At 58.9% G+C, this 14,480-nt stretch overlaps 1 protein-coding gene across 5 annotated transcripts in view; it reads left to right on the top strand.

The window, feature by feature from the left end:
- Positions 1–4,652: 4,652 nt before the first annotated feature.
- The window catches only part of LOC144929379 (class I histocompatibility antigen, F10 alpha chain-like), a 29,113-nt gene continuing 19,285 nt past the window's right edge, over positions 4,653–14,480 (top strand). The window contains exons 1-6 of one of the 5 annotated variants that reach the window (XM_078848725.1): positions 4,654–5,117; positions 7,178–7,438; positions 10,199–10,477; positions 12,321–12,599; positions 13,055–13,171; positions 13,538–13,570. In XM_078848725.1, coding sequence (XP_078704851.1) covers positions 5,057–5,117; positions 7,178–7,438; positions 10,199–10,477; positions 12,321–12,599; positions 13,055–13,171; positions 13,538–13,570 — 1,030 coding nt within the window. In that variant the 5' untranslated portion in view covers positions 4,654–5,056. Of the gene's footprint in view, positions 5,118–5,283; positions 5,428–5,469; positions 7,439–10,198; positions 10,478–12,320; positions 12,600–13,054; positions 13,172–13,537; positions 13,571–14,480 lie in introns of those variants that run through there. The other 4 variants (XM_078848727.1, XM_078848726.1, XM_078848728.1 and 1 more) reach the window with 4 other exon arrangements.

Below are 14,480 nucleotides of genomic sequence, written 5' to 3'. Positions count from 1 at the left end.
GTTCTGGAACATGTGTCCGGGAACCATAGGTTCCATTCACTACGGGGTATGGGACAGTACCCCCCAATAACTGGTCATATTGGTTTTGTTTTAATCGGCTTATTTTATTGATATGGTAATTGTGGGAAGCTGGATCGTCAGGTGCTATTCCCATCGGACTCTTCTATTTTAACCCTTATTTGTTAGTGGTTTGGTGTTTTTGTGGTGTTTATAAGGTGAACTTTAAGGTCCACTTCCCCTTCCCAGGCATATACCTTGGTATTTCCTCAGGGTTTTAAGAGTTGGCTGGTGTTTTTATTAGCCCATTTCATGAGGATCCCTGGATTACAGGCAGGAATCCATGACTGGCTGGCAGGAAGTGAATTATTCCTTAAAGATTGGCTTATGAGGAAGGCTGCATTTTTTCCCATGATCACGCTAATTATCTGGGCACTGAACGTTCCCAGAAGCAGGTGACGCCAGACCTGACCCTGGAGTCTCATTTCCTGGGGGTTAAGGTGGTGATGGTTAAGCAGCGCCTCGTGCTCAGGTTCCAGGAAGTTCTTTTTTTGCAAAGAATTTAAACATTATTATTTCTGTAAACAGTTGAATTGGTGAAACATGGACCCCTTTCAGTTTTCCATCATTTCCACTGCAGTATACCAACGGGCTAAGGCAGTCCACTGTGGAGTAAGGGCCTATCCATTTTGATTTTAGTGAGTGGTTTCTTTAGTTTTTTTATTTTAAGGTACATGACTTGGTCCCCTGTTTCCCATAAGGCTGCCCCTCACCGCGGTGGTGTTATCCACCCAGAGCATTATGGGTACACGAGAGAGGGGAAGGATGCTGGGCCGCGGCTCCCCCTCCCACCCGGCTGGGGCGGGGTTACAGCACGGCTGGTACATGGACACTGTGCGTGCACTCAGCCCACGAGCACACGTGCACTCACCCACACACTCACACGCAGCTCGCACGATGGCTGTACGCGCTCCGCAGCACGACACCTGCCCCAGCCAAGCTCACTGGGCCTTTGTCCCTTCCTCTCCATCATCAGCCGGGCAGGCTGCAGGGGACAAAGGGCAGGAAAGCCCCACCCCACAGGGAGATCTCGGCCGCGCCCGGCCCGCCGGGAGCCTGGGCCGGGACCCGGCCAGCGAGGGGGAGAGACGAGGTGTTGAACTAGAGGGACTGGAACGACGGCTCAGCACGCGGCTGGCTCCACGCAGCTCGTTGACACTGGGCGAAGGTGAAATGGGACAAGGCCGAGCTCCCAGGGTCTCCAGCAGCAATGTCCCCTACCATGCGGGCCCGAGACCCCGGGTTCGATTCCCGGCTCTGCCACAGACTCTGTGTGACCCTGGCCCCGTCACGTAACCTCTCTGCGCCTCTGTCCCCAGCTGTGCCACGGAGACATGGCCCTGCCCTGCCCCACGGCAGGTGGGGGGTGAATGAGACAGAGGCGGGGCAGGTGCAGAGACTGGTGCGGGGCCGGTAAGCACCTGAGCAATGTGAAATGTCGCCCAACGGCCAGCCGGCAGAGCAGAGCCGGCCAGGGTTCCCAGTATGCACTAAGGGTGTGACTCTGACTCTGGTCTGGTTGCAGGAGCGTCCCCTGGCCAGCATGGGTCTGTTGGGCAAGGTCAGGGATGAATTCTCCTGCTCCCCTGACTGGGGTCTGCCCAGACCCCAAAACTGCCTCCCCAGCGCAGGGCTAAGAGCTGCTCCCAGTGCCTCCCTGGACCAGGCGGCTCTGTCCCTGCTCGGGGTCTCTGCAGGGGCTCAGTGCAGAGCGACCCTGCCCCTGTACGGAGCCTGCCGGGGCCTCTGCTCCTCTGACTCGGCGTGAGCCAGCCGCTCTTGGTGTGAACGCGGCACTCAGCCAGGCCGTCTGGACAGGCCGCAAGGAGAGGTTCAGGGTGCGGGGGGCTGGGCTGCAGGGCCAACGCGCACCCCAGCGAGTTCTGCAAACGAAGGGGGGAGCCCAGTGGATCTAGTTGCTCCCCTTACCCCCGCACAAGGGGAAGGTGGTTTGGGACCAGGCCTGGGGGATGAATGCACTAAAGATTGTGAGGTGCCCTGGTCCTGCAGGGTTAGAGATAAATGCCCAGCTCTGTCCGGCTGCTGCTACGCTCTGGGCTCCGATGATCTCCTGCGACAGGGAGTTCCACAGGGCGACCCATGGTGTCGCTCCGCAGGTCTCAGGGGAATTGCTGGGCAGCAGGGACACGGCCCAGATACGCCGACACGGGTCTCTGGACCCGCCGGCGTTGGCCCCGTCTCTCATGGCAGGCAGGGGGTGTCTCAAGGGCTGGGTTTAAAGCACTGACGAGTTTTATGTAAAGTGGTTGGTCGATTAAAGCTGCCTGGATTCCCGAGCTGTTTGTTTTCAAGGTGAAGTCAGAGCAGGGCCTCTGGGAAGGGAGCAGCGTGGGGAGCAGAGGATCCCTGCCCCACAGTGCCTGGCTCAGAAGCTGTACGAGGAAATAGCTGGCTGCAGGGGGGTGGTGGGGGGCGCTGGCTGCAGAGGGGAAGTGGGGGGCGCTGGCAGCAGAGGTGGGGGGGCACAGGGAAAGCTGCGCCCTATGAGAAGAGGCTGAAAGCTGCATCCCACCTGGCCCTTCCTGACCCTTGGATCCAGGCCAGGGCTGTCCCCTGCAGCCTGTCCCCAGGCTCCAGCCTTCACCGGCCCCAGCCCTGGGTACACAGGAGAGAAGCTGAATTTGCATTCGGGGCAAAATTTATCAGAGTTCGACAAATTTTGGGGGGGGAATGTTGTGGGGCAATGGAGCAGCCAGGGGAAGCAGCAGCCGGGGGAAGGGGCAGCCGGGGGTAAGGGGAAAGCGGCAGCTGGGGGAAGGGGGAAGCTGCTCTCCATTATCCCGTTACCCCCTTTTTTCTAGTGGCGAGAAAAGGTTTAAAACATGAGAAAAGGTGATTTCACCGCCCCCCCCATGAAAATGTTCATCCAAAATAGAAATGGTCACAGAAAACTCTGAACCAAAGAAAACCAGTTCATTTCCACTCCAGCATTTCATGAACACGAATACCCCTCCCCTGCCAATGCACCAGTCACAGCCCAGCACAGCCCCCTCCCCGGGGAATGGGGGCTCCATTGCCCTGGGATGGGCCAGGGGCTCTGGGGTCTGTGGGGGGCTCAGAGGGGCTGGATCACCCCATTGCCCTGGGATGGGCCAGGGGGCTCTGGTGTCTGGGGGGTGGTCAGAGGGGCTGGGTCACCCCATTACTCTGGGATGGGCCGGGGGGCTCTGGGGTCTGTGGGGGGCTCCAAGGGGCTGGGTTACCCCATTGCTCTGGGATGGGCCGAGGGGCTCTGGGGGGCTCAGAGTGGCTGGGTCACCCCATTGCTCTGTGATGGCTCATGCCCTGCTGGGATTCCCCCCAGTAAAGCTGCAGTCTATTGACGAGACAACCCTTCGTAACTGTCCCTGCCCCAGTGGTGCCCCCTGCCTGTGGGGCAGAGCGGCTGTTGCAGCTGGGGACACCAATAAGCCCATCTAACCTGGTCTCCCTCCTGCCCTGCTGGCCCAGGTGAGACCAACGGGCCCAGGTAACCCCTGCCCCCTCTCAGATCCCACCCTGGGCGCAGAGACACAGTGTGCGTGGAAATATCCCCCGCGTTGCTCTCTGACCCCCGCCGCTCCAGGCTTATCCCCTGACGCAGGGCAGCTCGGACCCCTGGGCGCTCTGCCCGGTTAGAGCAGGGCGCCCTCCTTCACCATAAAGTGCCGGGTGCCAGGGTGAACCCTGCGGCGCTCTCGGCTCCAGTGAGATCTGGTGGCAGAGAGTCCCACGGGGCGGGGGAGATTCTGCCCTTTGTGTCATTGTCACACTCGCTGCTCCCCACTTCTTAAAGAGTCCCTGGCTCAGGACGGCCTCCCCCCAGGAACGTGGGAGTAGCCATGCCCCCCCCCCCCAGATAGCCATCCTCTGCCAGCAAACACCAGGGCGGGGATAAAGCTGTGTCCAACCCGAAGGGCCAGTTCTCAGTTTGGTCCCCTTGGCTGGGAGCCAGGACTCCTGGGTTCCGTCCCCAGCGCTGGGAGGGCAGCGGGGTGGAGTGGGTTAGAGCTCGGGGGGTCTAGGAGCCAGGACTCCTGGGTTCCGTCCCCAGCGCTGGGAGGGCAGCGGGGTGGAGTGGGTTAGAGCTCGGGGGGTCTAGGAGCCAGGACTCCTGGGTTCCGTCCCCAGCGCTGGGAGGGCAGCGGGGTGGAGTGGGTTAGAGCTCGGGGGGTCTAGGAGCCAGGACTCCCGGGGCTCCAGGCCGTCCCTGGCCCGGCGCCAGCTGGCTCTGGCAATGGGGGGCTTGTTTGTGCCCCCCCAGCTCCTCCGGGGGCTGCTCCACCCTCGCCCCTCGGAGGGTCCGCAACCTTCGTCAGCTTCCCAGCCGGGGGTCGCTCCTGGGCCCCCTTTGCGCCCCATGGTGCCCGGTGCCCTGCCCCAGAGCAGGTCCAGCCCCTCCCACGAGTCCCCGAGTCCCCGCCCCGCCCGCAGCGCGGCCCCGGCCCCTCGCCCCCACCCCCAAGTATGGGGCCCGCGGTCTAACCTCGCCCAGCCCGGCCTGCCCGGATACCGATGACGAACCGCCGCGGCCTGCGTCCTGATTGGACGGCCACGGGCAGCGGCGACGCTTGGGACAGTGCCAGGGAGCCCGCAGGTCTGCGCCCCGCTGCCCGCTGCCCGGCTCTCCTGGCCCCGCAGGGCTGCGCCCCGCTGCCCGGCTCTCCTGGCCCCGCAGGGCTGCGCCCCGCTGCCCGCTGCCCGGCTCTCCTGGCCCCGCAGGGCTGCTGCCCGCTGCCCGCTGCCCGGCTCTCCTGGCCCCGCAGGGCTGCGCCCCGCTGCCCGCTGCCCGGCTCTCCTGGCCCCGCAGGGCTGCTGCCCGCTGCCCGCTGCCCGGCTCTCCTGGCCCCGCAGGGCTGCGCCCCGCTGCCCGCTGCCCGCTGCCCGGCTCTCCTGGCCCCGCTGGGCTGCGCCCCCCGCGGGCCGGGTGACCCCACGCCTGGATATTCGGGGCTCCGTCTTCTCGAGGCGCCCATTCCCCGCCCCGCGGCCAGGACCCATGGCCTGGGGGCTGCTCCTGGCGCTCTGCGGGGCGCTCCTGGCTCCAGCCGCGGCGGGCGGTGAGTACTGGGGGGCTGGGGGGGGCAGGGTGAGCCCCAGCTGGGGGTGTCACCGTAACAGGCCGGGCATCCCCCTCTGACACGGGGGGGGGCGCAAACTGGGGGGGGGGGATGCCGGGGCCCCCACAGGACCTGCTGCCGTGAGAGCGGGCGCAGGGTGAAAACGGGGTGGGAACTGGTGCGGGAGGGGATTCGATAACGGGTCCTCCCGCGCCGCCCCAGCCAGCAGCCGCCGCTCTCCGGCCGCCCAGCTCTGAAGGCCGGGCCCCGCCAGCAGCCGCGCCGATAGACGGATTAATGCCGACTACCAGTAATGGGGGGCGGGCGCCACGGGGCGAGGGGGGCAGCCGCCCAGGGCGAAAGGTGCAGGAGCGGAAAACGGGGTGGAAATATGACGAAATAGCCGGGTAGGGGGCTTGCTGGCCCCCGGGCACTAAAATAGCTAGTTTCCAGCTGGGCGTGGGGATGGCGGGGGGGCACCCCATTGGGCGGCCATTGGGGGTGGGCTCCTTGGGCTGTTGTTCTGCCTTTGTACAGACCTGGGCAGCCGCGTCCTGGGCCAGGATGGAGGCTCCTAGGCGCTGGGAGCTAGTTCAGATAATGAATGGTCCCATCTGGCCTTGAAATCTACAACAGTCCAGCCCCTTGGCTCTGTCTCCTCCATGGGCCTGAGCCGCGTCCCCCCATCCTTCTTGGGGGGCTCTGCCAGGAGTCCCCAACACGCCAGCCCCCAGGGGCGATGTCAAACCAGGGTGACTGAGCGCAGGGAGAGGAGCCAGCCGGCGCTGTGGGAGCAGAGGAGGACTCTGGGGGCTGCTTTCCCTGCAGGGTAGGGGGGCTTGTTGTCCCCGACCTCTGGCACAAAAAAGGGGGGGAACTGCTTGATTGGCCCCCTGAGAACCCCACATCCCTGTAGGACTGGCCTGTTTAGTTCCGAGGAAGGGGAGTGTGAACCCCACCAGCCATGGCATGTAACTGTTGATAGTGGGGGGGCACAATTTAGAGGTTCTGGTGGTATGCAGTGGGGTTCAGGGCCGGGCACATAAACCCTGGCAGAAATCTGGGGGCACCTGACCCTTTGTGTCCCCTCCCCCCCGATGCATCACCTCTGCACACCCATATGGACCCCACACGCCCCAGGTCCTTTGTTTTCAGGTTTTAATTTGTTTAAATGTTCCTGGGAATTTATCAGTGCTAATTACAAACCTTGTAAAAAGTGGGTGAAAACCAGCACAGGCTATTAACTGCCCAGATTTCTGGGGCAATCTCCGGGTTAATACTGGGGGACGGGAGGGCAGAAAAAACGCAACAAAGAGGGAAAAGTCTGAGTAGTGAAAGTGAAAGCAGTTTAATGTTGTGGTTTATTTCAGGAACTGCATTTACTGGTATGTACTCCGTGTGTGTGTTGTGTGTGTATGTAACTTCCTCTCCATTGCCTTACGTTAACAGGCAGCCTTGCATTGACACTTAGACCAATTCATTATTCACACAAACACATCGACCTGCTGTCAGGGGTTGGATTTTCTTACCACAATCAGTATTTCCGTGGGCCTGAGTGAGCCAAAATTGGGGTGAAAAATGAGTTAACACCAAATAACGGCTTCTGTCAAACCCGGGAATTATTCAGTAAAAACTGACAACGAAGGGCCTTGCACACGCACGTGCCCCCCCCACAAGTACACCCGTGCAGACATAACACGCACACGCACACCACAGACAGGCACATGGGCCACAAATGCCCCTCCCATCCTCAGGGCATTTGCACATGGGGGCAGTTCTTAAGGGGGCAGTTAACCCCCTGCCAATATCTGACCCCCGTAAACAAGCCGCCGGCTTTCAGAGGCGCGGGCTGGGAGATCATCCTTCCTGATTCCCCCTCGGCTCCACGCAGTGTGAGTTACTCACACACCCCAGCTTGTCCCTCGCCCAGGATGGGGCTGAGGGCAGAGGGACGTGGCTGGGGGTGGGAGGTCTCTGCTGGTCCCCACTGGGTGACCCTGGTGTCCTGTGAGCAAGGGACGAAGCCGCTTGTTAACTCGACCTCACTCCTGTTGCTTTAGGGCACCACAGCCTGGCCGTGCTAGTCACAGCCGTCATCAGCGAAGACGGGACTCATCACTTCACCATGATCACCAGCGTGGATGACGTTCAGATCGCGTACTACAGAAGCGACACGCGAGAGGTCAGACCCTCCCAGGAGTGGGTGGCACAGGCCCTGGGCGCTGAGTATTTCCAGGAAAAGACCCAGCAGTTCTGGAGGCACGAGGAGGGCTCTAAAGTTGAGACCAGGAGGTGGATGCAGCTGTACAACCAGACGGGCGGTGAGTGTCTGAGAGTTGTTGTTATTAATGGACACGTGAGAGCTGCCCGCTAAGAATCACTCCCACTGGGGATCAGGGCCTCGCTGTGCTACGTGCTGCCCAAACCAGAGCTGGCTGGAAAATGGAGTTTTCTTTCCACAGAAAATTTGTTATTCCCAGAAGTGGTTTCATTCCCGATCGGAAGGAAAGTCAGAAATGGGAGGTTTTTATGGGAAGGAAATTTTTCAGAAATTCCATCTCTGGAGAACCCCAGGCAGGGAGCCAGGCAGCCCCAGGATCAATTTCTCCAACAGAAAATCAATGTTTTCTGGCCAAATTGAAATTTTCTCATGAAAAATTATAATTTTGTGGATACAGCCTGTCCCAAGGCTAACAGAATGTCAGGAACCATTAGGAAAGGGATAGAAAATAGGAGAGAAAACATCATAATGCCTCTATATAAATCCATGGTATGCCCACACCTTGAATACTGTGTGCAGACCTGGTCACCCTGTGACGGGTTGATCACAGAAACCCCTTTGGAACTGCCACCTGATATGCCTAGACTACCTCTAAGCCCGTTTTCCCTGCCAGGCTGGGACTTGAGTACCTTGCCTTGTTTGAGCCAGACATGCTTGCCTGCTGCAAACACAGATCCAAGTCTGAACCACGTCCCCCGCAAGCTGCAGGCTTAACTGAAAACAGCTTAAGAAGTGCTCCTGTCTCCAGCATTCGGCTACCCAACTCCCAATGGGGTCCAAATCCCAAATGACTCCATTCTACCCCGTATAAAGGTTATACAGGATAAACTCATTAATTGTTTGCCCTCTATAACACTGATAGAGAGATATGCACAGCTGTTTGCCCCCCAGGTATTAATACATACTCTGGGTTAATTAATAAGTAAAAAGTGATTTTATTAAATACAAAAAGTCGAATTTAAGTGGTTACAAGTAATAACAGACAGAACAAAGTAAATTACCAAACAAAATAAAATAAAACATGCAAGTCTAAGCCTATTACAGTAGGAAACTAAATGCAGGTAAACCTCACCCTCAGAGATGTTCCAATAAGCTTCTTTGACAGACTAGCCTCCTTCTAGTCTGGGTCCAGGGATCACTTACACCCCTGTAGTTACTGTCCTTTGTTCCAGTTTCTTTCAGGCATCCTTTGGGGTGCAGAGGCGATCTCTTGAGCCAGCTAAAGACCAAATGGAGGGGTTTCCCAGGGGCTTATATAGCCTCTCTCTTGTGGGTGGAAACCCCTCTATCCCCCTGTGTAGAATCCCAGCTACAAGATGGAGTTTTGGAGTCACGTGGACAAGTCACATGTCCATGTATGACTCAGTTCTCTACAGCCTGACGCCATCGTCTACATGCTAGTTCGAATGTTCCCAGGAAAGCTCAGATGTGGGTTGGTGTCTCTCAAGGTCCATTGTTCGCCAAGTACTTCCATTTACCTGAATAATCCCCTCACACTATGTTGACCAGATTTGCCTTAGGTGCTTCCTACAGCAAACACTTTAAATAGAAAAGGAGTACTTGTGGCACCTTAGAGACTAACCAATTTATTTGAGCATAAGCTTTCGTGAGCTACAGCTCACTTCATCGGATGCATCATGAAAGCTCATGCTCAAATAAATTGGTTAGTCTCTAAGGTGCCACAAGTACTCCTTTTCTTTTTGCAAATTCAGACAAACACAGCTGTTACTCTGAAACCCGACTTTAAATAGAAGCACAGAGCCAACGCTCATAACTTCAGATATAAACATGGTCCATGCATACCAATAGGATGAAGACTTCAGTAGAACATAACCTGTGCAAAGGTGTATTACATGGCATATGTAGCGTAAAACAGATTCCAGTTATGTCATATTTACACTCATATAAAGCATTTCTATAAAGCATTATGGGGTGCAACGTCACACACCCCATCTCCAAAAGGGCAGCGTGGAACTGGAAAAGGCTCAGAGAAAAGGGTAACAAAAATGATCACAGGTATGGAACGGCTTCCGTATGAGGAGAGACCAAAAAGATGAGGGGTGTTGAGCTTAGAAAAGAGACGGCTAAGGGGGATATGATAGCGTCTCTAAAATGATAACTGGTGTGGGGAAAGTGAATAGAGAAGGGTCTTTACTCTTTCCTGCAATAATAAACCAGGGGCTGCCTGATGAAATCAGTAGGCAGCAGGTCTAATACAAACATGTGGAAGTACTTTTTCACACAACACACAGTCACCCTGTGGAACTCATTGCCCGGGGATGTTGTGAAGGCCAAAAGTATAACTGGGTTCAACAAAGAACGGGATAAGTTCCTGGAAGACAGGTCCATCAATGGCTATTAACCAAAATGATCTGGCATACAACCCCATGCCTGGGGCGACCCTAAATCTCCATCTGTGAGAAGCTGGGAGGGGAAGACAGGGGTGGATCACTCCAGAATTGCCCTGTTCTGTGTACTCCCCCTGAATCTCTGGTATTGGCCACTGTCAGACCTTGATCTCACCCAGTATGGCTTGTTCACCGGAGGAGAGACTCCAGGAGCTCAGTAACTGTCCGGCAGAATCCCAACACCTCAGTCCTTCCCGTGGATCTGCTCTGACCCCTCCTGCTTCTCAGCGTCCTCTGGGATTGTTCGCTAGCTCAGCATGAGGCCAGCCGCATGGTCAGAGAGAGTAAAGTGCTGGTGTCACCGTCTGGCCGAGCCCCCCTCTGACCCTACCTGCCTACAGACACATTGCCCCGAGCTCAGTGCAGGGTCTGAGCTCTCTCCCTCCCCGCAGGGATTCACACTGAGCAGGTTCACGTGGGCTGTGCCCTGAGCGACCAGGCTCCCGTGGACCCGAGGTTCCAGTTCGCCTACAACGGGAGGGACTTCATCAGCTTTGACAACCAGACAGGGACGTGGGTCGCGGCCGTGCAGCCGGCCTTCGCCCCGAAGCAGCACTGGGAGACGACGGGCAAGGCTTGGACCAAGTTTGTCCAGCAGTATCTTCAGTCCGAGTGCCTGGGGACCCTGCGGAGCCTGGTGCTGCAGGGGAGGGCGGTGCTGGAGCAGCAGGGTGAGTGAGCAGCGGGGACTTATTGTGGGGAGTGGGGTACAGGGCACAGTGACACCACTGCGACTTGGATGTGATCAGAAGGGGCAGTGTGGCCTAGTGGATTGTGCACTGGGCTGGGACACAGGACAACTGGGTTCTAATCCCAGCTCTGCCACTGGCCTGCTGGGCGACCTTGGGCTGGGGCCATTCCTGCCCACTTTTTAACGTGGGCATAGTTTGTGGGGCAGCAGGCAAACTGCAAGCCTCGGGCAGGTACAAAGCGCAGCCCCTGCTGGCAGCACCAGCCTGTTCACACTGGCGGAGCTGAGGTTGGCCTTAGCCACCACGAGGCCCCGTCCCGCTCTGTGGCCCCGTCCCCTGCTCCTCCTTTTCCCGCCAAGGCCCTGCCTCCTAGCCAGGCTGGAAGCTGAAACCAGAATGTGGTAGGACCGCCCAGGGTGTGGACATGGGCCAAGGGCTACTCTTGGGGACCCCAGCCCCAGCCCCCGTCCAGGGCAGGTGGAGGTACCGTGGCTCCCCACAGCAACCCGGGCTCCCTGCCCAACTCCAACTTCTGGCCTGGTCAGGAGGCATGGGCTTTGGGGAAGGGGAGGGGCTGGGGCAAGGCCATGGAGGGGAGTGGGGCTTCGTAACCCCCCCCCACATCTACCGAAGTTCTGGCACTCCTGCCTTGGGTCAGTCATGCCCCAGCTCCGTGCCTCAGTTTCCCCACGTGTACAATGGGTTTAACGACACGGATCTCCTTTTTAAAGCACTTTGAGATTGACCGATGACAAGCACTAGACAAGAGCTAACTAGCTGTTATTAGTGCAGACAGATTATTAGCGGGTTCTGGCTGCCTGGGCATCTCCGTTCTGCAGGGCCTTTCCCGTTGGCTTCCAGCTGCCTCAGACTTCCCTTTTCGGGCTGAAACATCCCAGCTCTGGGCTGTGAGTTGATTTTTTTGGCATGTTTGAGCCAGAAAAGGCCCAGCCCTTTGTGAGCGTGAAGGAGGCAGGGAGGGGGGATACATGTCTCTCTACAAAGAAAAACTTGTTTTGAGGTTCTTGTGCCCAGAGCTGGCACCTCCGCAGCTGAGGGCAGAGACATGGACGGGGGCAGGGACCATGTGACAAAGGGATGTAAGCGCCTGACAATGCAGACAGGGGCCAGCTGGGATTTCCGAACGGAGGCGCCTGACTCCCCACGAAATCACCGAGGTTAGGCACCGAGGGACGTTTGGAAATCTGGCCCTTAGCCCCTAAATCGCACACACATGTTGGGGCGGCCCAGTGACAGCCTGCCTGGGCGTAGCCGTGTTACAGCGCGGGATTGCGGGCAGCGAAGGAGACCCGGGCCCAGGCCTGTTCTGGCAACCACCCAGTTCAGCTGCACCGATTTGAGCAAGGATTAGAGCAGTTTGAGTGAGTCTGCAGAGGGGCTTTACACCAGATTAACTAGCTCCATTTACAAATCAGTGTAAACGGGGGCACACTAGGTCTCACATACATAGGGGAGGTTGACATGCTGCGGTAGAGGTGCCAATTTTGTCCTTTCCTGGAGGGGTGCTCGACCCCCCATCCCCCAAGATCCCACCCCCACCTTGCCTTTCCTGCCCCCGCCCCCTCTTCCTGCCCCATTCCACCCCCTCCCCCGGACACGGCGCACCCTCGCTCCTCCCCCTCTCCCCCCAGCTGATCCAAGGCTGGCAGGAGGCACTGGGAGGGAGGGGGAGGAGCTGATAGGGGGGCTGCCAGTGGGTGCTGAGAACCCACCATTTTTTTGTGCATTGTGCACCTTTGTCTTCTGTCTGTTATTGGTCCCGGCCCTGGGCATGTGGCTCACATGCTGTGTCTCCCCGCAGTGCCCCCCGAGGTCTCGGTTTCCCGCAGAGACGCCCCCGATGGCTCCGTCACCCTCTCCTGCTGCGCCAGGGGCTTTCACCCGCGTCCCATCCACGTCTCCTGGGTGCGGGACGGGGAAGACATCCTGGCGGAGAAGGACTCCAGCGGGATCCTGCCCAATGCCGACGGCACCTACTCCACGCAGTCGTCCCTGGAGATCTCCCCGGAGCAGGAGGACGGGCACCGCTACGCCTGCCGGGTGGAGCATAGCAGCCTGCCGGAGCCCCCACTCATCTGGGGTAAGGGGGGCGTGAATGGCAGGGCACAGCCCCATGGGAATTACAGAGATGGAGGACAGCCCTGCCACAGGAAGGTCAATATCCCTGCCCATTGTCAGAGTGAACGTCTAGATCTGGGTATTCGTGTGACCCACAAAAAGGGCTGATGCTTCAGATTACCTCATTAAGTTCCTGGCTGTGGTGATATCCTGTGGCGGTGAGTTCCACAGGCTGATGATATTACGAGGGAAGGGCTCGGTTTCTCCATTTGCTGCATGTCTGGCAGTGCCCAGCAGAGCGCCTGTCCTCTATGACCCATTGCCCTCCCCCACTTGGCTCAGCCTTTCCCCTCCCCTGGGGTCAGGTCTCTGCAGATGCCCTCGGGGAGATGTTCAAGGCAAAGGCCTGTGGCTGCCCCAGGAGGATGCCCCAGCGGTTGCTCCCTTCGGTGACCTGGGTCCTTCTTCATCCCACAGCCCCTGGGAAGAAGGGCCCCCTGACCCCCGGGGTCCTGGCTGCCATCGTCCTACCCGTGGTGGTTCTGGCTGGAGCCGTAGGGGCCGGCGTCATCCTGCGGAGGAGAAAATCAGCAGGTAAGAGCCGGTCCCCGTGGAGCCGTGATGTGGGGAGGTCTGGGGAGCGGGGCGGCCCAGCCAGCCCAAGGGGGAATGGCTCTTGCCACTGCCCCCCAAGCAGAGGTGGGGCAGGGCCATGGGGCAGGGCCAATGGCCCCCATGTGGAGGTGCTGTGAGCCCTGGATCACCATAACCTGGCCCTGCTGGGGGCAGAGTGGGCTCTCTCGTTGGCTGGGTGCCATGTGCCCTGCTGTGGGGGCCACTGGGATCGGACTGACCTGGGTGAGGTGCAGTTGGGGTGGCGGGGAGCCCTGTGTCTGGGGGATGGCGGGAGGGGTTACCCTGCTGCCCTGCACTGACCCTCATTCTCTGCTTGTGTTTCAGGTCCTCGCAAACCCAGTTACGCTCCGGCAGCCAGTGAGTAAATCCTGGGTACGGGGCCCACGTGCCCCAGTGCATTATGGGTGTGTAGGTGGTCCCCATGAGGGGAGAAGGGAGCCCAGCAGTGACTGGACGTGGGCCCCGATTTCCCCTGCCCCAGGGGAGCAGTTCTGGGCGGCGTGATGTAAGCAGGGGAATGGTCCCACTATTGTGGGGAACTTTCCTGGCTTACACACTACCCTGGTGCAATGGGCTAGCGAAAGGATCCGAGTCCTCGCTCCAGCTCCCTTTACCCAGAGGCCTGGCTGACCTCAAGGGCTCCCCTTCCACTCTCCTGTGTGGCAGAGTCCTCGTAACCCCAACAAGGCTGGGCCCAGGATTCCTGGGGGGCTCGACCCCCCAACCTTGTTGTGGTCACTGAGGACAGGGGCTAGGGTGTCCCCACTCTGGGGTGCTCTCTCCGCACTGGCTGCTTCCCTGACCCACAGATCATTACATACAGCTCAAAGCAAATACAATTTATTAAACAGCAACTAATTAGAAAAAATAAGGAAAAAATGGGAAAGGTGAAAGGAAACACATCACCCTGCTCTGTGGCCTGGGGGATGCGTCTCTGGCACGTCAGGGCAGTTCAGTCTGTCCCTCACACGGCCCAGCCCTGCCCAGGCCCTGGCCGAGCTGCAGGGATGCAGCGGGTTGGACACTTGCTCTGGCGGTGGCCACACGCCCTCAGGCTCTGGGTGGCAGGACCCTTCTTCCCAGCATCGGGGCCCCCATCGGGGTTATGATTCCCCCCAAGTCTGGCCTGCAGAGCCTCTTGGCTGGGGGCGTCTCCCTGCGCTGGGCCCACTGCCCAGGATCCCCCTCGGCCTCCCCAGCCAGCTGCTCTGCCTCCAGCTCCCTGGGCTGCTCCTCCGGCCCCTCTGGCTCTGTTCGGCGCGACTCT

This window comes from Lepidochelys kempii, chromosome 14 (assembly GCF_965140285.1).
Source record: "Lepidochelys kempii isolate rLepKem1 chromosome 14, rLepKem1.hap1, whole genome shotgun sequence".
NCBI classification, from domain to species: domain Eukaryota; kingdom Metazoa; phylum Chordata; order Testudines; family Cheloniidae; genus Lepidochelys; species Lepidochelys kempii.
Note: the sequence above shows the minus strand (reverse complement) of the source record. Positions and strands in the feature narration are given on the sequence as shown.